Below are 20,357 nucleotides of genomic sequence, written 5' to 3' on the forward strand. Positions count from 1 at the left end.
CATCCTGGACAAAGAGCGTTGGGCCATAGTTGGAAAACTCGTGACTCGGGCTTGGATCAGACCCCTACTAGATCACTGAGTCAGCGGGTTGACTCAGTGACTCGAACGAGTCAGGACTATATTTTATAGTGTAAGCACATGAATAAGACATGAAAATAAATAAACTTCAAGCTAAATATCTAAGTTACAAAAACATATAATTATACATGATTATTAACTTTTTTCATTGAACAATATTAGATTCTTCATGACACGTAACTTTATATAAGAATTGTACATTAAAATAATAAAATACATGATAAAAAAAATTATATCATGGGTTGGATTGGCAGTCCTGAATCGTGACCCAGTTGGGGTCCAGTCAGGGTCGACTCGGGTGATTCCCGAGTTGGCTCGCAGGGTTTGCCAACTATGAGTTGGGCAGCATTTGTCAAATGATGCAAATGCGCCCTAGTCTGCACCCATAGAACATATGTGCTATGACAGAATTTTCTCCACATCATGGCACTTTCAGCATTGATGAATCTTACAATATTGATTAAGAAAATTAATGAACTTCACTGAAAACTTCATATATATATATATATATATATATATATATATATATATATATATATATATATATCAAAAGTATGGACATAGAATCAGAATAAAAATACAAATATCAACATTGAATTGGAAACAGTTGAAGGTAACAAGCATCATCCACTAACTCATTTAACAATTATAAGAGGATCAATTTTGATCCGAGAGTTTTTCTCTTTGGATGCCTTAATGAATATGAGAAGAATAGGAATAAAGAATTAAACTACCTCTCTAAGATAGATTTGTGAACAATATTCACGGCCTTATGCATTCCATGTTTGCAGGAACCAATGGATTTATGCACTCGAAAAGCTTGGTAGAAACTTATACCCTCCAAGGATCATAAATTGATGAACGAATTATATTTTTCTTCTCTCCTTCCTTTTCTCCTTTTATATTCTTATACTAATGAAGAAATTAAAGTATCCTTTTACTGTGACTTGCTTGAGGAATACCAAAGCTTCTTTTGGCAGATGAGGACCTTCTCCTGCTCCATGCTGTATTCTGTATCATGCTTCTGGCAGCCCCATCTCATTCCCTTGGCGACGTTTGATATTGTTTCCATAAAGTGGCTTGACTCACGGATGATCACATAGCCATTTGGTCTTAGGATCCGATCCATTTCAAGCAGCACGTACTTCATATCACACCTAAACAGGTAAAATGCAGGGAAGTACATCAAGGAAACTGCAACTACAATCACTTAGAACAGAAGAAATATGCACAAGCAGAAGAGTGTATGTGAATATTTTACTGGATGCAAATATACACATGATATAACATTACCTGTGACTTTCAGCAGTAAAAAGGCCATCAAGATGCAAGAGATCATACGTTCGAGGATATGTAGAGAATGCTTCACACCTGAAATGATGAACAAGCATAAAAGGTGACACAAAAGCACACACATGCATACACGCAGAGGGTTCTGTAAGTTGAGTAGCTTACCAGTCGTGATATGTCCCAATCAAGCCTCGGTCAAAGACCACATTGAGAGTATTAATACCATATGAAGAGACGACATTCATGACCCACAACGGAGAATCAATCAGTGCAGCAGCAAAACCTCCGTACAGGGTATTCATGTCCATGACATTGCGAATTTTGTCAGTTACCAGAGCTGGAAGCAGAGTCTTGTAATGCTTCACCCTGACTTTCCACTTAGAGTCATCATGATTAAATGCACCAGCACTCCCTCCATGAATGAGACTAACTCGTTCGGGAGCAACATGAAGACGCTGTGGCCATTTAGGGAGTGATTTTAATCCTGTTTTCTTCAAGTTCTGGTCTGGAGCGACTACACAGGGCCTGAGGGGGACGTACCCAGCAGCATCTGGCTCAAAACTATCATCACATTTTGGTAGATAGGAATCTGACTTAGCCAGTTTGTCATAACAGCTATTATCCGAGGATTTTTGCCACACAGCAATGTCATCTTTTTTGCTGTACTGTTTAAAGCACATTTTAGTTAGCAGACTCTGCAAACTGTCGTAATCAGCTTTCTGAGCTTCAATTGTGGTATTCCATCCACGCCAACGGTTTTGATAGTTTACAGGGGGGCCAGACAGGACCCAGAAACCTCCAGGCCGAAGTATGCGGTGGATCTCTAAAAGGTAAACTCCACCTGAAAAGGCATTTCATGTATTAAGATACTGCCTGTCAAATGATAAAGATTTAAAACAGAATCAAAAGTGCAAATAGTGAATTAATGGAAGAGTGGATATATTCAATTTCTCATCTAACAAGGAGGTCATAAAAACGCACCAATGCATAAATATGATAGATTGGGAAGTTGAAAGCAAGATCAATTTTTAAGCTCCATAACATGTTTTTCCATAAAGCCTGAAACATGGAAAACAAAGATTCCCTCTTCTACAAATCCTAAAGTCACTGCTATAATTTGATTTTCAAGATCAATGACCCCAAGAAAAGGCCTGATGGCATGACATAAAATAAGTAAAAGTGTAAAGCAGCCAGGAATAGTCCCTATAGTAATAAAATAGGCTAAAACAGGTGATTCACAGGATAATTTACTTCTTTAGTATTCTCAAGGCCGCCAATTCAAAATTATGACAATGAAAATGAATGAATCAGGGCCCCATAGTGTGATTGATATGTTGGAATCCTCCTAGAAACTAAACAGACAGTTTGACGCTAATACAGTCCAGAAAAGTACACAAACTTACCTGAGCATCACTCATTCTGTACCATTAAAGATACAGATCCCCAAAAGAAAATTTCCCCCTCAATCATTGTGCGATCCATAGTAGCAAACTAGATATAACATGATCATGAGCTACTGCCGAGAAAAAAAAAGCACGATTTACATTCTAGGTAACCATTATTTCGTTAGATCATATTGACTGGAAAAAGGATCACAGTTGCTGAAGTCCAAAACAGATACCATTGAACAGGACAAAAACAATATCTCATTGTCAGAGTACCAATATTTTGTTATTGAGAACATGATGAACTTAGGAACATGATTAAGCACCATGAAACTTTGAAAAGCTCTTAGGAACATATTTGTATGAGCAAGTGCACTTTTTTTTCCTTTTTGAGGTGCACAAACCCAACCAGGAAACTTAGTGCAGAGCAATGCATGGAGAAAACAGCATGATTCACAATAACAACTACTACTGTCTATCATTTGTTTCCTTCCCTCCCTCCAAGACCGTTGCATTGCAGCTTCAATCCAGTATGCACTTTGTGATATCACAAAATAGTGTCAGTGCTTTATATTAACCTTTGTGAAGTGGCTAGTGGCTGGTCAAAGTTGTAGAGAGCATATAATGCCCAGTATAAATTCTTAGTTAGATGAATACGGGGTCTTGATTGCCACATCACTTTACCAATGGCTATGGGCGATTTGTTGAGCAGAAATTACAACTAATCTTCATACCATCTAAAGCAAGCCGCTCATTATGCTGGTTTCTTCAAGTATTGCAATGGATGCAACAAATATTGTAGGTGGATTTATGCTTAAGTGTACTATTTCTTTTCCTTCTTTTTTTTTTCCTTTTCTTTCTTCAGAGCAGAAAGGCTTTTATTTTGCATTAACCTGGCAATCTTTAAACAGTTCATTTGTGAAAAAAGCATGATGAGCAACCATGGATTGTGCAAATGAAGATCATCTTTGACTTTGGTGTCTCTTTGCCTGTTGAATTATAAGAAAACCCTTTCACCAATTTGAACATTTGGATGAATAGACCTGTCATCTTGAAAAATAAAGCAGCATGACTTTTTACGCTATTTTGGGAATCCTGACATATCTAGAGTAATTGCTAAAGCTTGTGACCTTTCTTGCTTTTTCTCAAGAAATGATAATCTATGTTACTCTTTTACCAATTTTTTGTAAATCTATTCATGAAAAGACAAAACCTGAGAACAGACTTCTTTTGATAAACCACATAAAATAAGAATTTTGCCAGAAAGAAAAGATACCGAATTCAGTCCATGGGATCAAGCATCTGGAGCAGTGAGCCATATCAAATGAGTTTGATGGGAATGGGAGTCGCTGAGTAGACAGAATTCCCAATATTGCAGGAATACCACGTTCCAAAGCAAACTGCACCTGGGCTTCGTGATTATCTCTTGGTGCAAGGGACACTGTTAGAATTCCACGGTCTAGTAAGTCACCTCCCCAACTAGCAACCTGAAAAGAAAGGCACACAAAAACAAGGATGGTGATAAGTAAATAATATTAGGTATATGCAGTAAAATAAAAATTCATACAACGTGAATGCCAGTATTACACATCTTCTCATGCATTAACTGAGCCCTAGAAATAGGGGCCATATAATTTCTGAACTACACAATCTCATCCATGAACCTATCTCTAGAAACAGGGAAAATAGACACCCACCCCACAACCAGTATCAAGAGCTGTTCGGATACTTTTATCCTTCATTCCTGGGATCAAATCTTGCATGAGATCAACATAATGACCAACTCCTTTGGGGAACATGGTACCTCCGCCCGGAAAGAGAAACTTCTCTCCTTCTTTTCTTAGCCAGTTTTGATTTGATTTCTCCTTGTTAATCCAGTCATAAGGAACATTTCTACACCAAAATAAATAAATGAGTCGTATGCACAGGATATATATATATATATATATATGTGTGTGTGTGTGTGTGTGTGTGTGTGTGTTTTTTTGGGGGGGGGGGGGGGGGTTGTTGGAATTATCCAAAACCAAAAGTGGCCACCAAGAACTAGGTGGAGCACAAATCAACTAGATTGCCACTACATGCCAAGAAACAATCCTTACAAATGAAAATTCATAAAATGAGACAATAGAATACCTGTACCAACATTCATTCTTGCTCTTTGGCCATCTAATGGGTAGCTTATACCCATTTGGTGGAGGAACTAAGCATTCTTTTCTTTCAAACAGTGGAGGGCAGTGACGCTCCATAAAGGATAGTCGATGGACACTGTATTTCCTCCATCTCTGAGAGAAGGAAACAAAGAAAATTTATAAGTGCTGTCCACTACATAGATCTAATGATCATATAATAACATAAAACCTTTTATGCCTTTCAGCCGAAAGCAGCTGCAAGGGTGCACCAAGGGAGTCACAAGGTGCAAATTTTCAAGCTGAGACAGAAGAATTGCACAGGTTGCTATCGGAGCAGACAAGTGCTGAGCTTCGCCTGTTTGGGCTTGGTTCATCAACGCTCAAAGCCATCTTGAACTGGGGAACAAGATTGCCATGAGATTGGGCCAATTCGTTTCAAATAATAAATTATCTTTTATATTCTAATGTTTAAAATGAACTCGCCAGTCGATCCTCAAGCCTCTTTTATGCTAGCCACAGAGTCTACCCCAGCCATTGTGCCACCCTCTTCATTAATCAGCTTGTTATACTTAGTAGATTCAAAAGAAAAAGTACATTTCAGGCTCAGTGAGAAATTTTACAAGATTGAAGAAGATACTCATTGCACCAAACAAACTCAAGTTATGAGTAGCTCAGTTCGTTTACCAGCTCAGATGCATATCTCAATTTCAGATTCAGTAAAATGGAACAAAAATATATGTAATAGTTACCAAACCAATGATAGATACCTTTGGGTCTGTGCATGGGGTGTAGTCTTGAAATTCAATGCCACACTCAGGGAAAACAACAGGTTTAAGTTGAGGAGAAGGGAGTTCAACTTTTGTAGTGGGTTGTGAGGGTACAACCGCTAGCTTTTCCAACAATCTATGCTTATCAGAGCACAATATGCCACCAAGATAGAATGAAAGTGCACAGAGTAATACAACCACCACAGTCAATGGAAGAGTTCTGAACTTTCTATCAGGACAAGACCCTGGCTTGGGTTCTTTACCATTCACCTTTTCAGATACCCTGCACAGGAAGTATGGGTTGTGTTAGAACAATCTACAAAAAAATTTATTTGCCAAATTGAAGAAAAAGAAAAGACTGACATATATTTCATCAGAAAACAGACCACCAAATGTTTTATCGCATTAAATGATCTTGACAAAATGCATGTAAAGAGAAAGCAAATATGATTGGCACCAGAATGCCAATTAAGAATTAAATATCGCAAGAGTAGTAAGAATCACATTAAGAGTATCAAGTTATCAACATATACGAAAGTTGACCTATAAATCATCAAACCAATATCAACATATTCTGAACCTTCTGGCAACTGAAGCATATCCCTACAGACGATGTAGAAAAAAAATTGTGTATGTCTATGTGTCCATGCTTGTGTATCCACGTGTATGTGCGTGCATTTGTTTGCACACAGATGCAAAGAGTACATGTTTAAGTTTTCAATGGATAGAGAGTAATCCTTCTGCATCAAGAAAACTCTCATGCAATGATACAAACTATGATCTTCTTTTCTTTATTCTTGTTTCACCTTTTTCTTTTTTGTACAGGAAAATAATATCAACTAGAAGACAAAGTAACGGACAGCGATCTGCAACAAATAGCAGTAAACATAACATAACAATATAATCTTTCTACTTTTGAATTAAAAAATCTCCAAAATCTGATTGCTTGTTGAATAACTGTTCTACCATGTATAACTTGAGGAGCAACACATTCCATAACTCGAATGAGAAAAACCACTACTGAATCGTTATGAATTGGTCAGATGGACAAGAATTTCAATTAGATTGCTTTATGCATAAATAAACATATCTTCCACATAATGCATCTTTAGGATAATGTGTGAAAAAGAAAATTGTTAAAACTACTGAAGATTCAAGAAGTTGACTACAAACCCTTACTGAACCTTACTATGAAATTGAGATTTTAAAAGAGGACAATCATTGAAGTCTATAATTGACTGACTTTGAGTTGGTCTAGTTAACGGTTTAGTGATTGTCTCAGTCTATTGGCTTCACAAATATTAGTTGCCATTTAATAGAAATGTGAATTCCTCATTTGATTAATCCAAACTCTTGAAATAAAGGCTTTTCGAAACCTACTCACATGGACACTCCAGTTTTACTCCCTGTATAATATCTCTTTACATACAATTCTTATGGAGAAACCCATAGAAAAGGTTATATCCTCATATTTACGTCCGAATCCATGTGACATAGGCAGACTAATAGGATATTGAGAAATTGACAACATGATTCGGCATTCCAAGCTCAAATCAGTTAAATATGAATTTAAAGAGCAAGATATTTCGGAAAACTGAGACGGATCTATCATGAAAAAGAATATGTTATTGACTTGTTCGATTTTCCATAACAAAATTGGATGGGGACAAGACCTGAAGAAGTAAACATGATCAGTAATCGGTTCTGTGGAACGATTTGCATCAAAGCCAGAAAACAGCATGGTAACATCATTCTGTTAGAAGCTTAACTACGACATCCCAGAAATAAAGCGAATCAAATAATTAAATTCATATACATCAAATTACAAATAGAATTATTATAGTTTCGGTAGCTGTGAAAGCTTGAGGATCATTTTGTCCATCACAAGATCTCCTGATATCTTATAAGAACAAATAAAAAAAATCTGCCTATATACCAATATACCAAACAAAAACCATTCGGTAGAAATTTGAAATCAACCAAGATCCAGTGAGTAGTAATTGCAGGCGCATGTGCACACCCACTCAACCACCCATAACAAATTCACCTTTAGAACCATCAAACTTTTACCATACATAGCAAAAGTCAGATTGGAATATAAGCATGGAAAGTATGAAAAGGGAGAAAGAAACACCACTGCTTCTCTGTTTGTGGAATGAAATCATAAGCAATAATAATGATCCAGATCTGCATCATACTACTTCAAGTTCAATCAACAAAAGCAGCCACCAAAAATTCAACTACCCACCTAACAACCCAACAATTACTTTTCATTTCGAAATCAATCTCTAAACCCAAGATCAGAGCTAAAACCAAGAAAACCCACAAAAATCCACTTGTTGGTCCTCAAAGTTCCAATCTTTCCGTCGTAACCAAACTAGACCAGCCAAAAAAAAGCTAAAACAACAGAAACAGAGCATACCCAGATATGGATAACTTCGACATCTTCCAATCCCGAGACTCCCCACAAACACCAGAGATAAGCAATAGATCTGCAGAGAGCAGAAGAAGAGCAACTTCAGAATTCTACTCTGCACCACTACCAGCTCAACGTTAACTCCTTTCACATCAAAACCAAACTTATATAGATGAACAAAGAGGGCAAGAGAGAGAAATAAAAAGGAAGCAAAGAGAATACATAGGACAAGAGGTGTCAGAGACGGTAGTGTTGAGTTTAGAGAGCAAGAGAGGAGCAATACGAGAGAGAGACTTGAAATACCATACTATGAAGAGAAAAACGATGAAGTACCAACCTCCCCAGATCTCCTTTCCGTATGATTTCTCTGAGAGAGAGAGAGAGAGAGACCAATGAGGAGGCTTAAACAGAGCTACCAAACAGCCACTGACTTTTTATCAACTTCTCATTTACTCTGTCGGCGATCCCTTTTCTTTTCTTACAGCTCTCCCTCCCTTTCCAACTTACAACTTCACCGCGAGACCCTCGCCGTTCTATTTAAAACTATCTCTTTCTCTCACAGAAAGAAAGATTTAATAATAATAATAAAAGACTAAATCGTCGTTGATGTTATCGTGGAGAGAGAGATTTAGTAATAATAAAAGACTAAATCATCGTTGATGTTATACAAAATGACCCGCGGCGACTTCTCTTTTTTGAACCATTCCCACATAGCACATGAACTGAAACGCCCCTCACGTTTGTTCAAAATAACATTTGACCACATTTTCTGGTAATAATTCTGTCTGAGAAGGGATGGTCGTGTCCCTTTTTTTTCGTTAGGACCTTCCAAAAATCGTACTTTTTATCACGTATATTTTAAAGCGGTAAAAAAAAAATCTTTAGTTGATATTGAACTAAAATTTGATGATAAAATTATTTATATTTTTACATCAAATCATTTTCAAGAAAGCTTGTTTTATTAATAAATAAGCAATGATAATAAAGCAAAAAATACTTGAATGTACTATTTTTCGAAGATCCTAATAAGACCTAATGAAAAAAGAGTATGACCATCCCCTTTCTCTTTCTGAGAAGGGTAAGGGGGGGCTGTCAACCCACTGCAGAAATCTAGACTAGGAGTGTGAACGAGTCATGTTTGACTCTGACCCAACCTGTATCAAACCCTAGAAGGTCGGGGTTTGGTAATAACGAAGGAGGCCTGATTAGAATCGGGGTTGGACCTGAAGGGTTCGATTAGCATATGGAGCTGGGAATGATTTGTGAAATTTCCTACCGAACACGGGTCCAAATCCATGATTTTTCAATGTAAAAAGTTTTAAAAAAATATTTAATTTACAGAGTCTGGACCAGGTCTGGTTTATGTAATTCTTATAGGACTTGGGTATGGTTTTTCTTTTGGTAGAGCCTGTCAGACCCGGGTCTGGATCTGATACCAGCACCTCAAAGACAGATCCATGAGTGGACCTACCTGGTCTGAACTAAATCTGACCCATTGACAGTACCCCTAATCCAGACCCAAATACAAATTCAGATTTGGTCTGAGTATATATGCTTAGTAGGTCCAGCTCCAGTTTTCGACTTTCACATTTGGGTTTGTATAGGTTAGAACTGGTACCCAGCTTGATCGGGTAAATTCCTTATTCTTGGAAGGATTTGCATGGAACGGAGCTTATCCTAATTGGAATTAGGACAGATTCCTAGACTCACAAATGAGGTTGGATGACCCAACGATCAGATCCAGTTAGTTTATCCAATCTTCTTTGATGTAGAAAGGATTACGGATGATGATAGATATCAGATTAGCCGAATATCTGACTGAATCTAAATCTGCAGATTCAGTAGAAAAAAAAATGGAACTGATTAATTATCGGATTTGGATCCACTGTGCATATTTGCATCTTAATCAAAAGCCAAACCCAATGAATCCAAATCCGATAGATTATCCGACCCAATTGCATATAAAATATATCTGATTAACTAAACAAACTAGGATTCGATATACATTTTCCCCATCCAGTTCTGATTTCCGAGTCTGAATCCAATTAGGTCGTCAACTTCCAGTAATGCTTAAATCCAACCCGAGTTCACCCAGTTTACATCCCTATAAGGATCCTATCGTATGACGTACGAACCTAGTTGTTCAACTGACGCATTGGGACAACTAGGGTTAGTCCAAATTCCAGATGAGAATGTGGACTAATCCTATGTGATATGATGGAATCCATGTTATCTTTGATGGGTTTCGAAGTCCAATTACTGCTAGTCAGTGTTGGGTAAAACCCAAATTAGGATATGGATCGGATATGCAGCCAACCCAAGGTTTGTATAGCAATTGAGCACCGACATGGACATGGTTCATGTAAAGAGTAATTAGGTTAATTATACAACAAAAGCAGTCCAACCACATCCAACAAAGAAGTTTTTCACCTTTACATGCAATATTTAAAAAATCCATGAAAGTTTTTCTTTCTCAGTTCCTTCCCAAACAATGCTCCTCTACATTTCCAAATAAAGAGTCGTTAATGCAAGAGGTTTGACACTTGTGAGAATCTCTAGCGTTTGGGAGTGAGGTGTGCACGGGAAAAATAATAAGAGAAGAGAAGTGAGTAATTGATTAACGGCAGGTTTCGAGGGGATCTTTGATAGAAATATCGAGATCTCTTTAGTGTATTTTGCCGACACAGGGGCTGAAGAATTTAACCTCTTCTTAATATTTGTTATCCGGTCTTAATTGATTCATTCTTCAACATGTTGAGAATCCAATGTGTAAATGAGACCACTATTATTTGTGATGGGGCTATATCTCAATAGCCTAGTCATTGAATTTTATGTGAAATCTATTTGGCCACACTAGATTCATAATCTGATCACCCGTCTCGTGGCCAAGGCCCCACCACCGAAGGTTCATCTTAATATTTTTAAAAAAATTATAGGTCTGTAACGATATTTTCACATATATGGCGGTGTCCAACTTTGTAAGAGTCAGTTTTGATATATATAGAACGATCCTGGATTAATTTAACCATGTCCTGTAAGCCCTATCATATCCAATTAGATGAGTAGATAAAGATAAACCATGTTTTTCTCAAACACTATTTCAATGAAAATAAGGAAAGTATCGACTACGATAAAGATCCCAATCAAACTAGACTTTCTTCACAAATCACGTTTAATCAGGTGTGGAGCAAATCAGATCCGTAAATGCTAGAGTGTTGGGCTGCAAGTCCATATCCAAATCTGGAATTGGTGATCCTAGATCATATTAGATTTTGGTTATATAGTACGTACGTAGGGCTGGTTAATGATCCGAGCTTTAAGTGTTCTCGTTTGGCTCATTCTTGCGGCTGTAAAGCTAAGTTTGAACTCATAATGAGCTCGAATTAAATGAGTCAAGTTTGAATTGTCTTTGATTATAAAAGAAAAAAAAAATACACTATTTTAGAACTGAAAGTAGGATTACAAAAAAAAAATACATGTAAAAATATATCAAAAAGATATTTTTTACTACTAATAAACAAGCTTATACCAGTCGAGTTGAAACAGGAAACCAGACAAAAACGTCATTTTAATTGTAAATCGCTTTTCCAACTAGTGAGTTTTGCTGACCGGGCCCGAAATTAACGGCGTTACTTACTCTTAGGAAAGAGACATGCGTCAATATCTGGAGGAACAATCACCTAAGAACACGATCGCTCCGCATAATTGGATCCGTGTTCCTCCAACGAGGGGACCTGGATAGGGCTGCAAACCGATTCGGATATCCGATCCAGATCTGACCTTTTACTTTCCGATTCAAAACCTTACAGAGCTATAAAACCATGGATTCAGATCAAATTCAGAATTGCTAAACCATATTTCTTTCGTTTTGCATTGAATTCTGATCTGAATTAGAATCCAATCCGATTTCGTTTTTTGTTTCATGTAAAGAGCTTACTTTCTGTTTTGTTTATGCAGATACAGAATTACCATATATATTTTGGGTCAGTGTTCAATCTTACCACGTCGGATCTAACACAAAATTCAAAATTGGATTCGGATCTATGATGGATTTTGAATTTAAATCTGGATCTAACAAGATCCAGTCACATCCGATCCATTTGCAGCTCTAGACTAGGGATGGCAATGGACCGGGCGGAGGCGGGGATAAGGTCTCCAACCCTGCCCCTTCTCAAAATTCTGCCCTCCATCCCCGCACGGGTTTTGATTTTAACATCAATCCCCGTTTCATGTCCTCCATCCCCTGTTCAAATGGGGCAAGGCGGGACAGGGTCTCGTTTCTCCCCAGTTCACTATCATCCTTAAAGGTATTTTAGTTATTTTACTAACTGGATCGGAGTCAGAGCAGGGCGGAGGAAAGCCTAAGTCCATCCCCGCCTCCATCATCATTTCATGTCTTCCATCCTTGGTCCAAACAGAGCTAGGCGGGGCAGGCTCAGTTTTCTCTCGATCCACTGTCATCTTTAGATGGTGAGTCCAGATTGAACCAAGGAAGATATCGCGGTTAAAATGAAAACAGTTTTAAATAGAAAGCGCGTAGATCAAAGAATAATTCAAAAGTAGGGCCCACGCCTTCTCGTTTTGCATTTGCCATCACGTGGTTTGGAGGGCAAACACGATCTTGTGAGTCACCCATCACACTCACCTAAATTATTTATGATTTACGCACCCCACCCCCTCTTTTTTTTTCATATTATTAAAAAATGATATTTAAAATATAAAAAACTCAGATAATGCCATCACCAAGAAACAACCTCCCCCCCAATTCTCTACCAAGGGACGGGTGGGGCCCAAGGTTGGTCAAGTGGGCCCATTGTTTTCTGGGGTTTGTGGGAGTGATTGCCTTGAGGCATATGTGGGTCCCAGCTAGGCCTTTGTATTTTCTTGGCCCCTTGGAGTAAACGCACAAGGTTTCTTGTGCTCGGTGGTTGAAACTCGATGCGGTTGTGTACTTGGGGGCGTTTGCATGTCAGGGACTGCTGCGAAAATGAAATCGTACCCTTCTCCACGGAAACCGTTTTCAGAGAAAAAAAAGAGTCCAGCATGCATTTTGGCACGCCCGACGAGGTAAATTCATGCTCTCACGTTTGTTTCAAAGTTTTGGGCACCGCAAAAACACACGTCCGTCAATGCGTTTCCGCAGAAAATGCCCATTTTCCGTGACATGCAAAGCCCCCCCCCCTTAGTGGACTTCGTTCCAGACCTAACTTGTAGGGCCCATCTAGTACAAAAAAGAAATTAAGGGGATTCGAGCCGGGATTGATTGGTTGGCATGGCCACGATTTTTCGTGTTGTGGGCCCTCACCAAATGAAAAAATTTAATAAGATTCTTTGCAGTTTTTTTGCAGGATCGCTGGTCATTCCTTTTGCTCCCTGCGTAAGTGCGAGCCATGTACGAGTGAAAATCGTAGTCGGCCTTTGACTTTCCCAATATAAAAATTGCCCACACCGTGTACGGTGAGCAGCGTTCGCGCGTTCATTGGTGCAGGTGGGATGGACCTGGTTAGCTCGATGCATGCATGTGTGCGCGTGTGTGTGCGTGCGCGCGCGCATGGCCCGGCAACTTTTTTTTTTTAGAATAAAGGAAAATTTTTATATTTTTGCACACAGTGGCAAAGATTTTAAATGGGAAAATAACGAAATTAGACTTTTTTTATTGTTCTCATATTTTTAACAGCAAAATATCAGTAACAATGAATTTAGTAATGAAAACAATTATTTAAAATACAAAATTCTTAATTTTAGGTGATGTTTACTGTGTTTTGAGCAGATGGCAGAATGTGGTGCTTTTTAGTACTTTTTCAAAAAAAAAATGACATTATATATCTTTTTTTTCAATGTCAGGAATCTCGATATCGAGATTTTGGTCTTTTTTTTTTTTTTTGAAAGAAGATATCAAGATTTTGTGGAAAGAGGCTGAACCCTGTTCAAAATACATAAAAGTAGAAAAACTAAAAACAAAAAGGCTTTTTACCACATCAATATCGTTGCATGCATAACACACACACACACACAAATAATAGAGTAACTGATGCACAGAATTTCAGATCTTACCTACCCAACCAAGAGGTTCTAAGTCCACGTACCGAGTTTTACTCTAATCTGACTCGCTGACCTAGGCATTTTTTAAACTAGTTTCTACAACTTTTTAAATTATTATCTGTATAAAAGTAAAGCCTACCAGATCTGGTCATCTGAAGCAATCGGATCTGGTACGTTTCTATTAGACCTTGTTTCACTGGATCCGTACCAACCTATGAGGGACGGACATTTCATAGTTTGAGCAACAAAGTCAAAAACCAACGCACGATCCGGATTCCTAGAGAATTTACAGTCAACTTGGAAGCAAAATGATGACTGGATTGGCTGCCCACAATAAAAAAGACAGCACGCATAATGCAGGACGACTGGGGATGTCAACGGGTTGGATCTAGCGATTACCCAATTCGGCTTAATCCGATCTGACCCGATCCAATTCAAAATCGGATGTGAAAAAGATAGAGCTGAATCCGGATCCAACTAGTCCAAAACCCAATATTTACACAGTAGGATTCAATTTCGGGTTTCAATGAAAATTTGATATCAAAACCGAATCCAATTTCTAATCGGATTTTGGCAACTGAATTGTGGTACGTAGGATATCGGGTTACATCTCTTGTTCTTTCCTAAAAAGCCAAGACCAGAGCTGTGGAATGGAGCCCCATTTTTCTTTGCTGAGCTTGTCTTTTAGGGAGGCACTTCTAGTAACTATGGATCCCTCCACTGGGATGAGGATTTTTGTCGTGGGTGTGTGTTCAATGAGTGTGTTAGTGTTGTTTCCTTGCACCTTTTAAATTTGGAATACTTCACATCACGTTCATTTGTTTTATGACTTCTTTACCTGCAGAACAAAGAATGTTCATCCTTTGGATTTTCATGCATTAAAAAACAGATTAGTTTTCAACCATGAACAGGAATTCATGAACCTGAGTTAGATGTCCACCAATATTTTGATTGTAACCTGTTGACAAACTCTAGTATAGGCCTTAAAAATTATATATATATTGATGTACTTTTTCTGACCCAAAGAAAATGTGGGTCGGGTTTGGGCTAAGTTTTTTTATATGGATATTTAACTTGACCCAGCTGACCTGAGGGCGCATTTGAATAGCCATGTTCTTAGAACCTTGGTTTCTAGATCATGAATCTCTGGCCCGATCCCTCCATTGGGTTAGATATTCGAGAATTTTGTGTGTGTGTGTGGGTGAGGATGCAAATGGGTCAGATGCGGAATAGTTAAATACATGAGTAGTGAAATCCGGAACAAACAAAAAATCGCAAAACCTCTATCTTGGATCTGACCCATTTGCATTTTAGGTGGACCCAGATGGATAGGATACCCGATCCATTGGCAAACGTTGAAAATTGTAGGCGGATGACATGAAATAGTCAATAGTGCAAATTAATGATAAAGGAAGCTTTAATAATTTCACATGGCTAGAACATCGAAGTATCCCTTAAGAAAAGAAAAGCTGATGAATTATTGAGAAAATCATCAATGATCTCCCACTCACAACTCCCTCACATGCAACCCAACATGTGCAATGAATATTTGGTAACACAAGATTGATACTATTCTAGATTTAAGAAAAATAGTGACCTTTTTTTTTATTTTTACTCGGAGAAACTGCCCCAGGAGCAGAGACCTCATGCTGGCTCAGCCTGCCGTGCTTACTGTCTCTGTCCATGTTGGCGTAAAACTCCGAGGGCATACCCCTCGACCACAGGGAGTCGCCAAGCTTCGGCTTAGGCAGGGGGTTGACACCCATGGGATTTGAACCTAGATTGCCCGTCAAATGGTCTAGGCTCCATCGCACTATGCCAAACCCCTTGGGTCTAAAACAGTGACCTTCTTAGTATGAGAGAGTTATATGACAATTGCAGAATTTAGCTTGTAGTAACTGAGACATGATATCTAGATTTCATTAACATTAATTTTGTTTTGGGTTTTATCTTTTTTTAATATATAAGGATTTTTTCTGTGCCTTGGGGAGATTTGGACCATGAATTCGTGTAGCTACTTGGTCACCATTTAATTTTCTCCACAAATTTTCACTCAAACGATCTCAACTTTGTCAATTAACCACATTTGAAAATACCTTGGCAATTAATGTTACAAAAATAATGTTAATTATGCACATTTAGATCACCAGGGTGAAGCGTGATGAAAACATGATCTATGTAGGTAGTGTTAGGGATTCTTCAACTTGCTACTCGTGTTGTGTTTATTTTTGTATATTATTTTTAATAAAAATTTGCAGAAAAATGGTGTCATGTGTCCTTTTACTCGTGTCCCTGTGACATAGTTACAAATCTATTGCATAAGCTAGAACGAACACACTAGTACTACTGGGAGGAACTAAACTCAGTTGCAAGCAGCTCACTTTATTTACCAGCTTTAATTAGTTTATTTTAATTTTCTTTTAAGTATTATTGATAGGCAGTGGGTGATAAGGCATCACCTAAATATGGCAATGTACAGAGAGAATGCTATTTACCAGCTTTAGTTACTTCAAGTCATCTACATATTCCTTTGAAAAAAATAATATTTGTTCAAATGGATTATATTCAAATCGTGACATAGTTCGATTAAAAACGTTGGTCTAGCTAAATCTTTTCCGAATCCGAATTTGTAAATCTAAATCCAATCCAAGTACTACTTCACATACATATGTTACAAGGACACAGGTAAAAGGACACGAGACACATCATTTTTGTCCAATTTTCTATTAAAAATAGTATACAAAGAGACACGACACGAGGGCAAGTTGAAGAATCCCTTCGACATAGCTTCACATCTTATTTCAAGAGTCATGTCTGTGAATGGAGCGTCGGGTTCGGATCAAAAGTCCAACCAAACCCAATGCAATTGCACGTACCCCTAGACAAAATATAACCAGTGTAAGACCTACGGTACCACGTAAATGGGACCTAAGCCACAAATTGCCATATTTGGGTTTATCATGAATGATCATAGTGAGGGATGGCATTTGTGATTTTCTTTTTCACACTTTTACTTTTGAATATAATTTATTGAAAAGTGATTTCTTTAAGGCAAGCTGAGTGCATGGACAATGATTGTAATTTTACACGTAAAACATCATGATTAGTGTTACACACCAATTTGCAATGGAGCGGATCAGCCACATGCATGTGCGGATCGGGACTTGAGAATGGACCAGAAGCTCGAACGACCAATTTAGGGATATGAATGTGGTAGTGGATCATGGGATCTGAATTGTATTTGGGACTGAATCCAGTTTTGGGAAACCAATCCTGGGATTCAGGTTGCAGTTGTCTGGTTTAGTTAGTTAGTAGGTTAAGTATAGCATTAAGGTAGTTTAGGAATTCTAGGAAGTATGGCCCAAATATATTGAATGGGATGAGTAGATCCACAACTGTTTCCATGTGTGGCATGATAGTTTTTTAAGTGTATTGAGGATTAAGGTTTTGAGAGTTCAGTATCTAAATGTTGTAATTCTTCACATCTTACAAGTAGATTCTTGAAGCTTGAGTGCCAAACCATGTAAATCTAGTGTGTTCTCTCTTTTTCTTCTCTTTTTATCTAGTGGTTCTCTTGGTTTTGTATATGGTTTACATAACAATCTTTTTTATTAATATTTTAATATTAGGTCTGAATTTAAGCATGTCAAGGTCAAATTCAAATTGTACTTGGATATTAATTTCATTCAAAAACCAAATCCAATTCCGGACTCCAACCCAAGATCTCAAACATACAAGTCACTTGAGCAGAAAGAGTCTACCCAATTTACTTGGATATGATTTTTTCTATTTGAAGCTCACACCCCTAAAGCCAGGTTTAATCAACTTGGACTTAGTATAGGTTTAGTTCCTAGCCTTGAGTTTGGGACTTATTTGTTTATGGGGTTCATGATTTCGTCCATGTAATGAGTTCTTACCAAACCGCCGGACAAGAAAAAGTTCTTACCAAACCACATATTATGCATTTGTTGATCAATTTTACTTATATTTTTTTGTTATATATTTATTTATAGTAATTTTTAGGGTTTTGTGCAAATTGGTTCTTCCCTAGCCTATTTACAAAATAGTCTCTGCCTTGTGCTGTTTCTAAAATCAGGCCCTGCCTTTTCATCAACTTTTGCAAATCAGTTCTTCAAGTTAACAGTCATTAGCTTTCCCAACAGTAACTGTTAAATGGTAGACAGATTGACAGTTTTGCCTCTACAGGAGGACCAATTTGCAAAATGTCAATAAGGTAGGGATTAATTTGTAAAAGATTAATGAACTAATAATTATTTGATGAGGGCATTTAATGACCAGTTAACCATGGTCAGTGTCTGACCATGGTCAATTAACAGCTAGTGATAGAAGGACTAATTTGTAACAACGGTGAGAAAGGCGAGAACCGATTTGCAAAATGGCAAAACGCAGAAACTGTTTTGCAAAATGACTATAAGCAGGGGCCAATTTGCAAAAAACACGCTAATTTTTAAAACTAAAGTTATCTGCAGATTTTTTTAATAAAAATAAGAATTTTCAAAATCGACCAAGACATTATGTTGCCATAGATGACATTTGTGACCATATATATATATATATATATATATATATATATATATATATATATATATATATATATATATATATATATATATATATATATATATATATATATATATAATGGGGATTGTGCTGCCCCTTTTTCGTTAGGTCACGATTAGGACCCTCCAAAAATCATGGTTTTAGGTTTTTTATTCTAGATCTGAACCATTGGATGTGTTTACTATTGATTATTAATTGAAAACATGTTTTTGATTAAGCAACTTTATGCTCATATGGGTATTTTAAAGAGGTAAAAAAACAATGATTGATATTGTACTAAAATTTGATGATAAATATTTGCATTTTTTTCATCAAAACAATTCTAACAAAGAATGTTTCTTAATAAATAACATCTACCAGTTCAGATGTAGCATAAAAAATCTAAAACTAAGATTTATGGAGGGTCCTAAAGTGACAAAACTAAAAAAAGATGCAGCACAGTCCCCATTGATGTTGCCCATTAAACTCAAACTTAGGTGTATGTTGTACAAGAAGAAAGAGGTGTATGTACAATGTTATGTGGGTCTGTTTGTAGATACCATTGTTTTATGTGCAACTGCAAAGGATAGCCTTGTGTTTCCTACTTGCCTCTCTCTCTCTCTCTACATAAAATAATGGTTTCTACAAACAATCCCACAGAACATTGTACATACACCTCTCTCTTCTTGTACAACATGCACCTGAGTTTAATGGGCAACATCAGCTTGATTCCTCTCTATTCTTATGACTGTCACCTGCAGTCCGCATAGGTGTTTCCACACCCCTTGAAATGGACGACAATGAAACGATTTCTCCTGCTAGAAAACGGCCGCTCGAAGAGTATTCACCTCCAATTTTCCTCGCTTGCTCTTATGAGTAACATGATTTTCAAACGACTACACTTTGATCCATAGTAAGCCCAATAACATCCCCAACAAGAACTAGCCTAAGAACATTATCAAAATAATGACACCATATTGAAGCTCATCAACCACGGTAGAGAGACATTGCTCAAATGTACCAAACAATCTTCTCTCTGCAAATGCTTTCTAGTCATCCATCATCTAAAATGTGTAGATCCTGTAGTGTATGGAGGTTGGATCTACGGAATGGAAAACAATTCTATGTAGTTAAGATTTACCATAAAATATGCAGCCTATCGGTGGGACCATGTAGGCGGGCAAGCTTTTAGAGCAGACCATTTTGCTCTCTGGACTCTGCTGTTCTGCTGCAGGGTGGTGTTCTTCTTGCTAGCCATGAACTCATCTAAAGTATCCCTAAGATCAGAAAGCTTGGCCTTCAGTCCCTTGCAGCAGGTAGCATGCATGGTGTAGGTTTCATCTATGTATTGGCTCCTCCGACAAAACCCGGCAAAGTATTTCGTATCCAAGAAGAGGAATTTCATGTTCCTCTTCTTAAAGTTGCTACTGAACTTGAGTGTGCTGAGCACAACTTGTTCGTTTATACCAGGGGCTAACTTCCTTGAATTATACCAGTGGTCATAGAAACTGATTGTTTTGTTATTTGAGTGGACGAATGTGAATCCGCAATTCGGACCATTGCGCATGTCGGAGGCATTTCCATTGAAGTGATCAGAAGATATCTGGATATCTGCATCCTGTGAGAGGATTCGGAAAGGATTCCTGAGCCACATTATGTCTGTATCCTGCATGGGAAAATTGAACTAGCG

The 20,357-nt window shown here is 37.7% G+C and overlaps 1 protein-coding gene across 1 annotated transcript; it reads right to left on the bottom strand.

Moving 5' to 3' along the window:
* Window positions 1-653: 653 nt before the first annotated feature.
* LOC149819046 (putative methyltransferase PMT20) lies at window positions 654-8,477 on the bottom strand. The gene is made up of 9 exons (XM_089984569.1): window positions 8,403-8,477; window positions 8,072-8,141; window positions 5,650-5,932; window positions 4,887-5,035; window positions 4,451-4,646; window positions 4,030-4,240; window positions 1,534-2,209; window positions 1,372-1,449; window positions 654-1,235 (listed from the first exon to the last, which is right to left on the bottom strand). Exons 2-9 carry the CDS (start codon window positions 8,092-8,094, stop codon window positions 1,016-1,018), a joined length of 1,836 nt encoding a protein of 611 aa, XP_089840695.1. The 5' UTR covers window positions 8,095-8,141; window positions 8,403-8,477; the 3' UTR covers window positions 654-1,015.
* Window positions 8,478-20,357: the final 11,880 nt, after the last annotated feature.

The sequence above is a fragment of the Nuphar pumila genome, chromosome 13 (assembly GCF_984573655.1).
Source record: "Nuphar pumila chromosome 13, dmNupPumi1.hap1.1, whole genome shotgun sequence".
Taxonomy (NCBI): Eukaryota; Viridiplantae; Streptophyta; class Magnoliopsida; order Nymphaeales; family Nymphaeaceae; genus Nuphar; species Nuphar pumila.

What these genes read in the sequence shown, in the direction of transcription:
- LOC149819046 (XM_089984569.1), bottom strand. Translation starts at nt 8,094, where the DNA reads ATGTCGAAGTTATCCATATCTGG. An exon ending in TCGAAGTTATCCATATCTGG is followed by an intron (nt 5,933 to 8,071) that starts GTATGCTCTGTT and finishes CTTCCTGTGCAG; the next exon opens with GGTATCTGAAAAGGTGAATG. An exon ending in ATTGGGACATATCACGACTG is followed by an intron (nt 1,450 to 1,533) that starts GTAAGCTACTCA and finishes TCATCATTTCAG; the next exon opens with GTGTGAAGCATTCTCTACAT.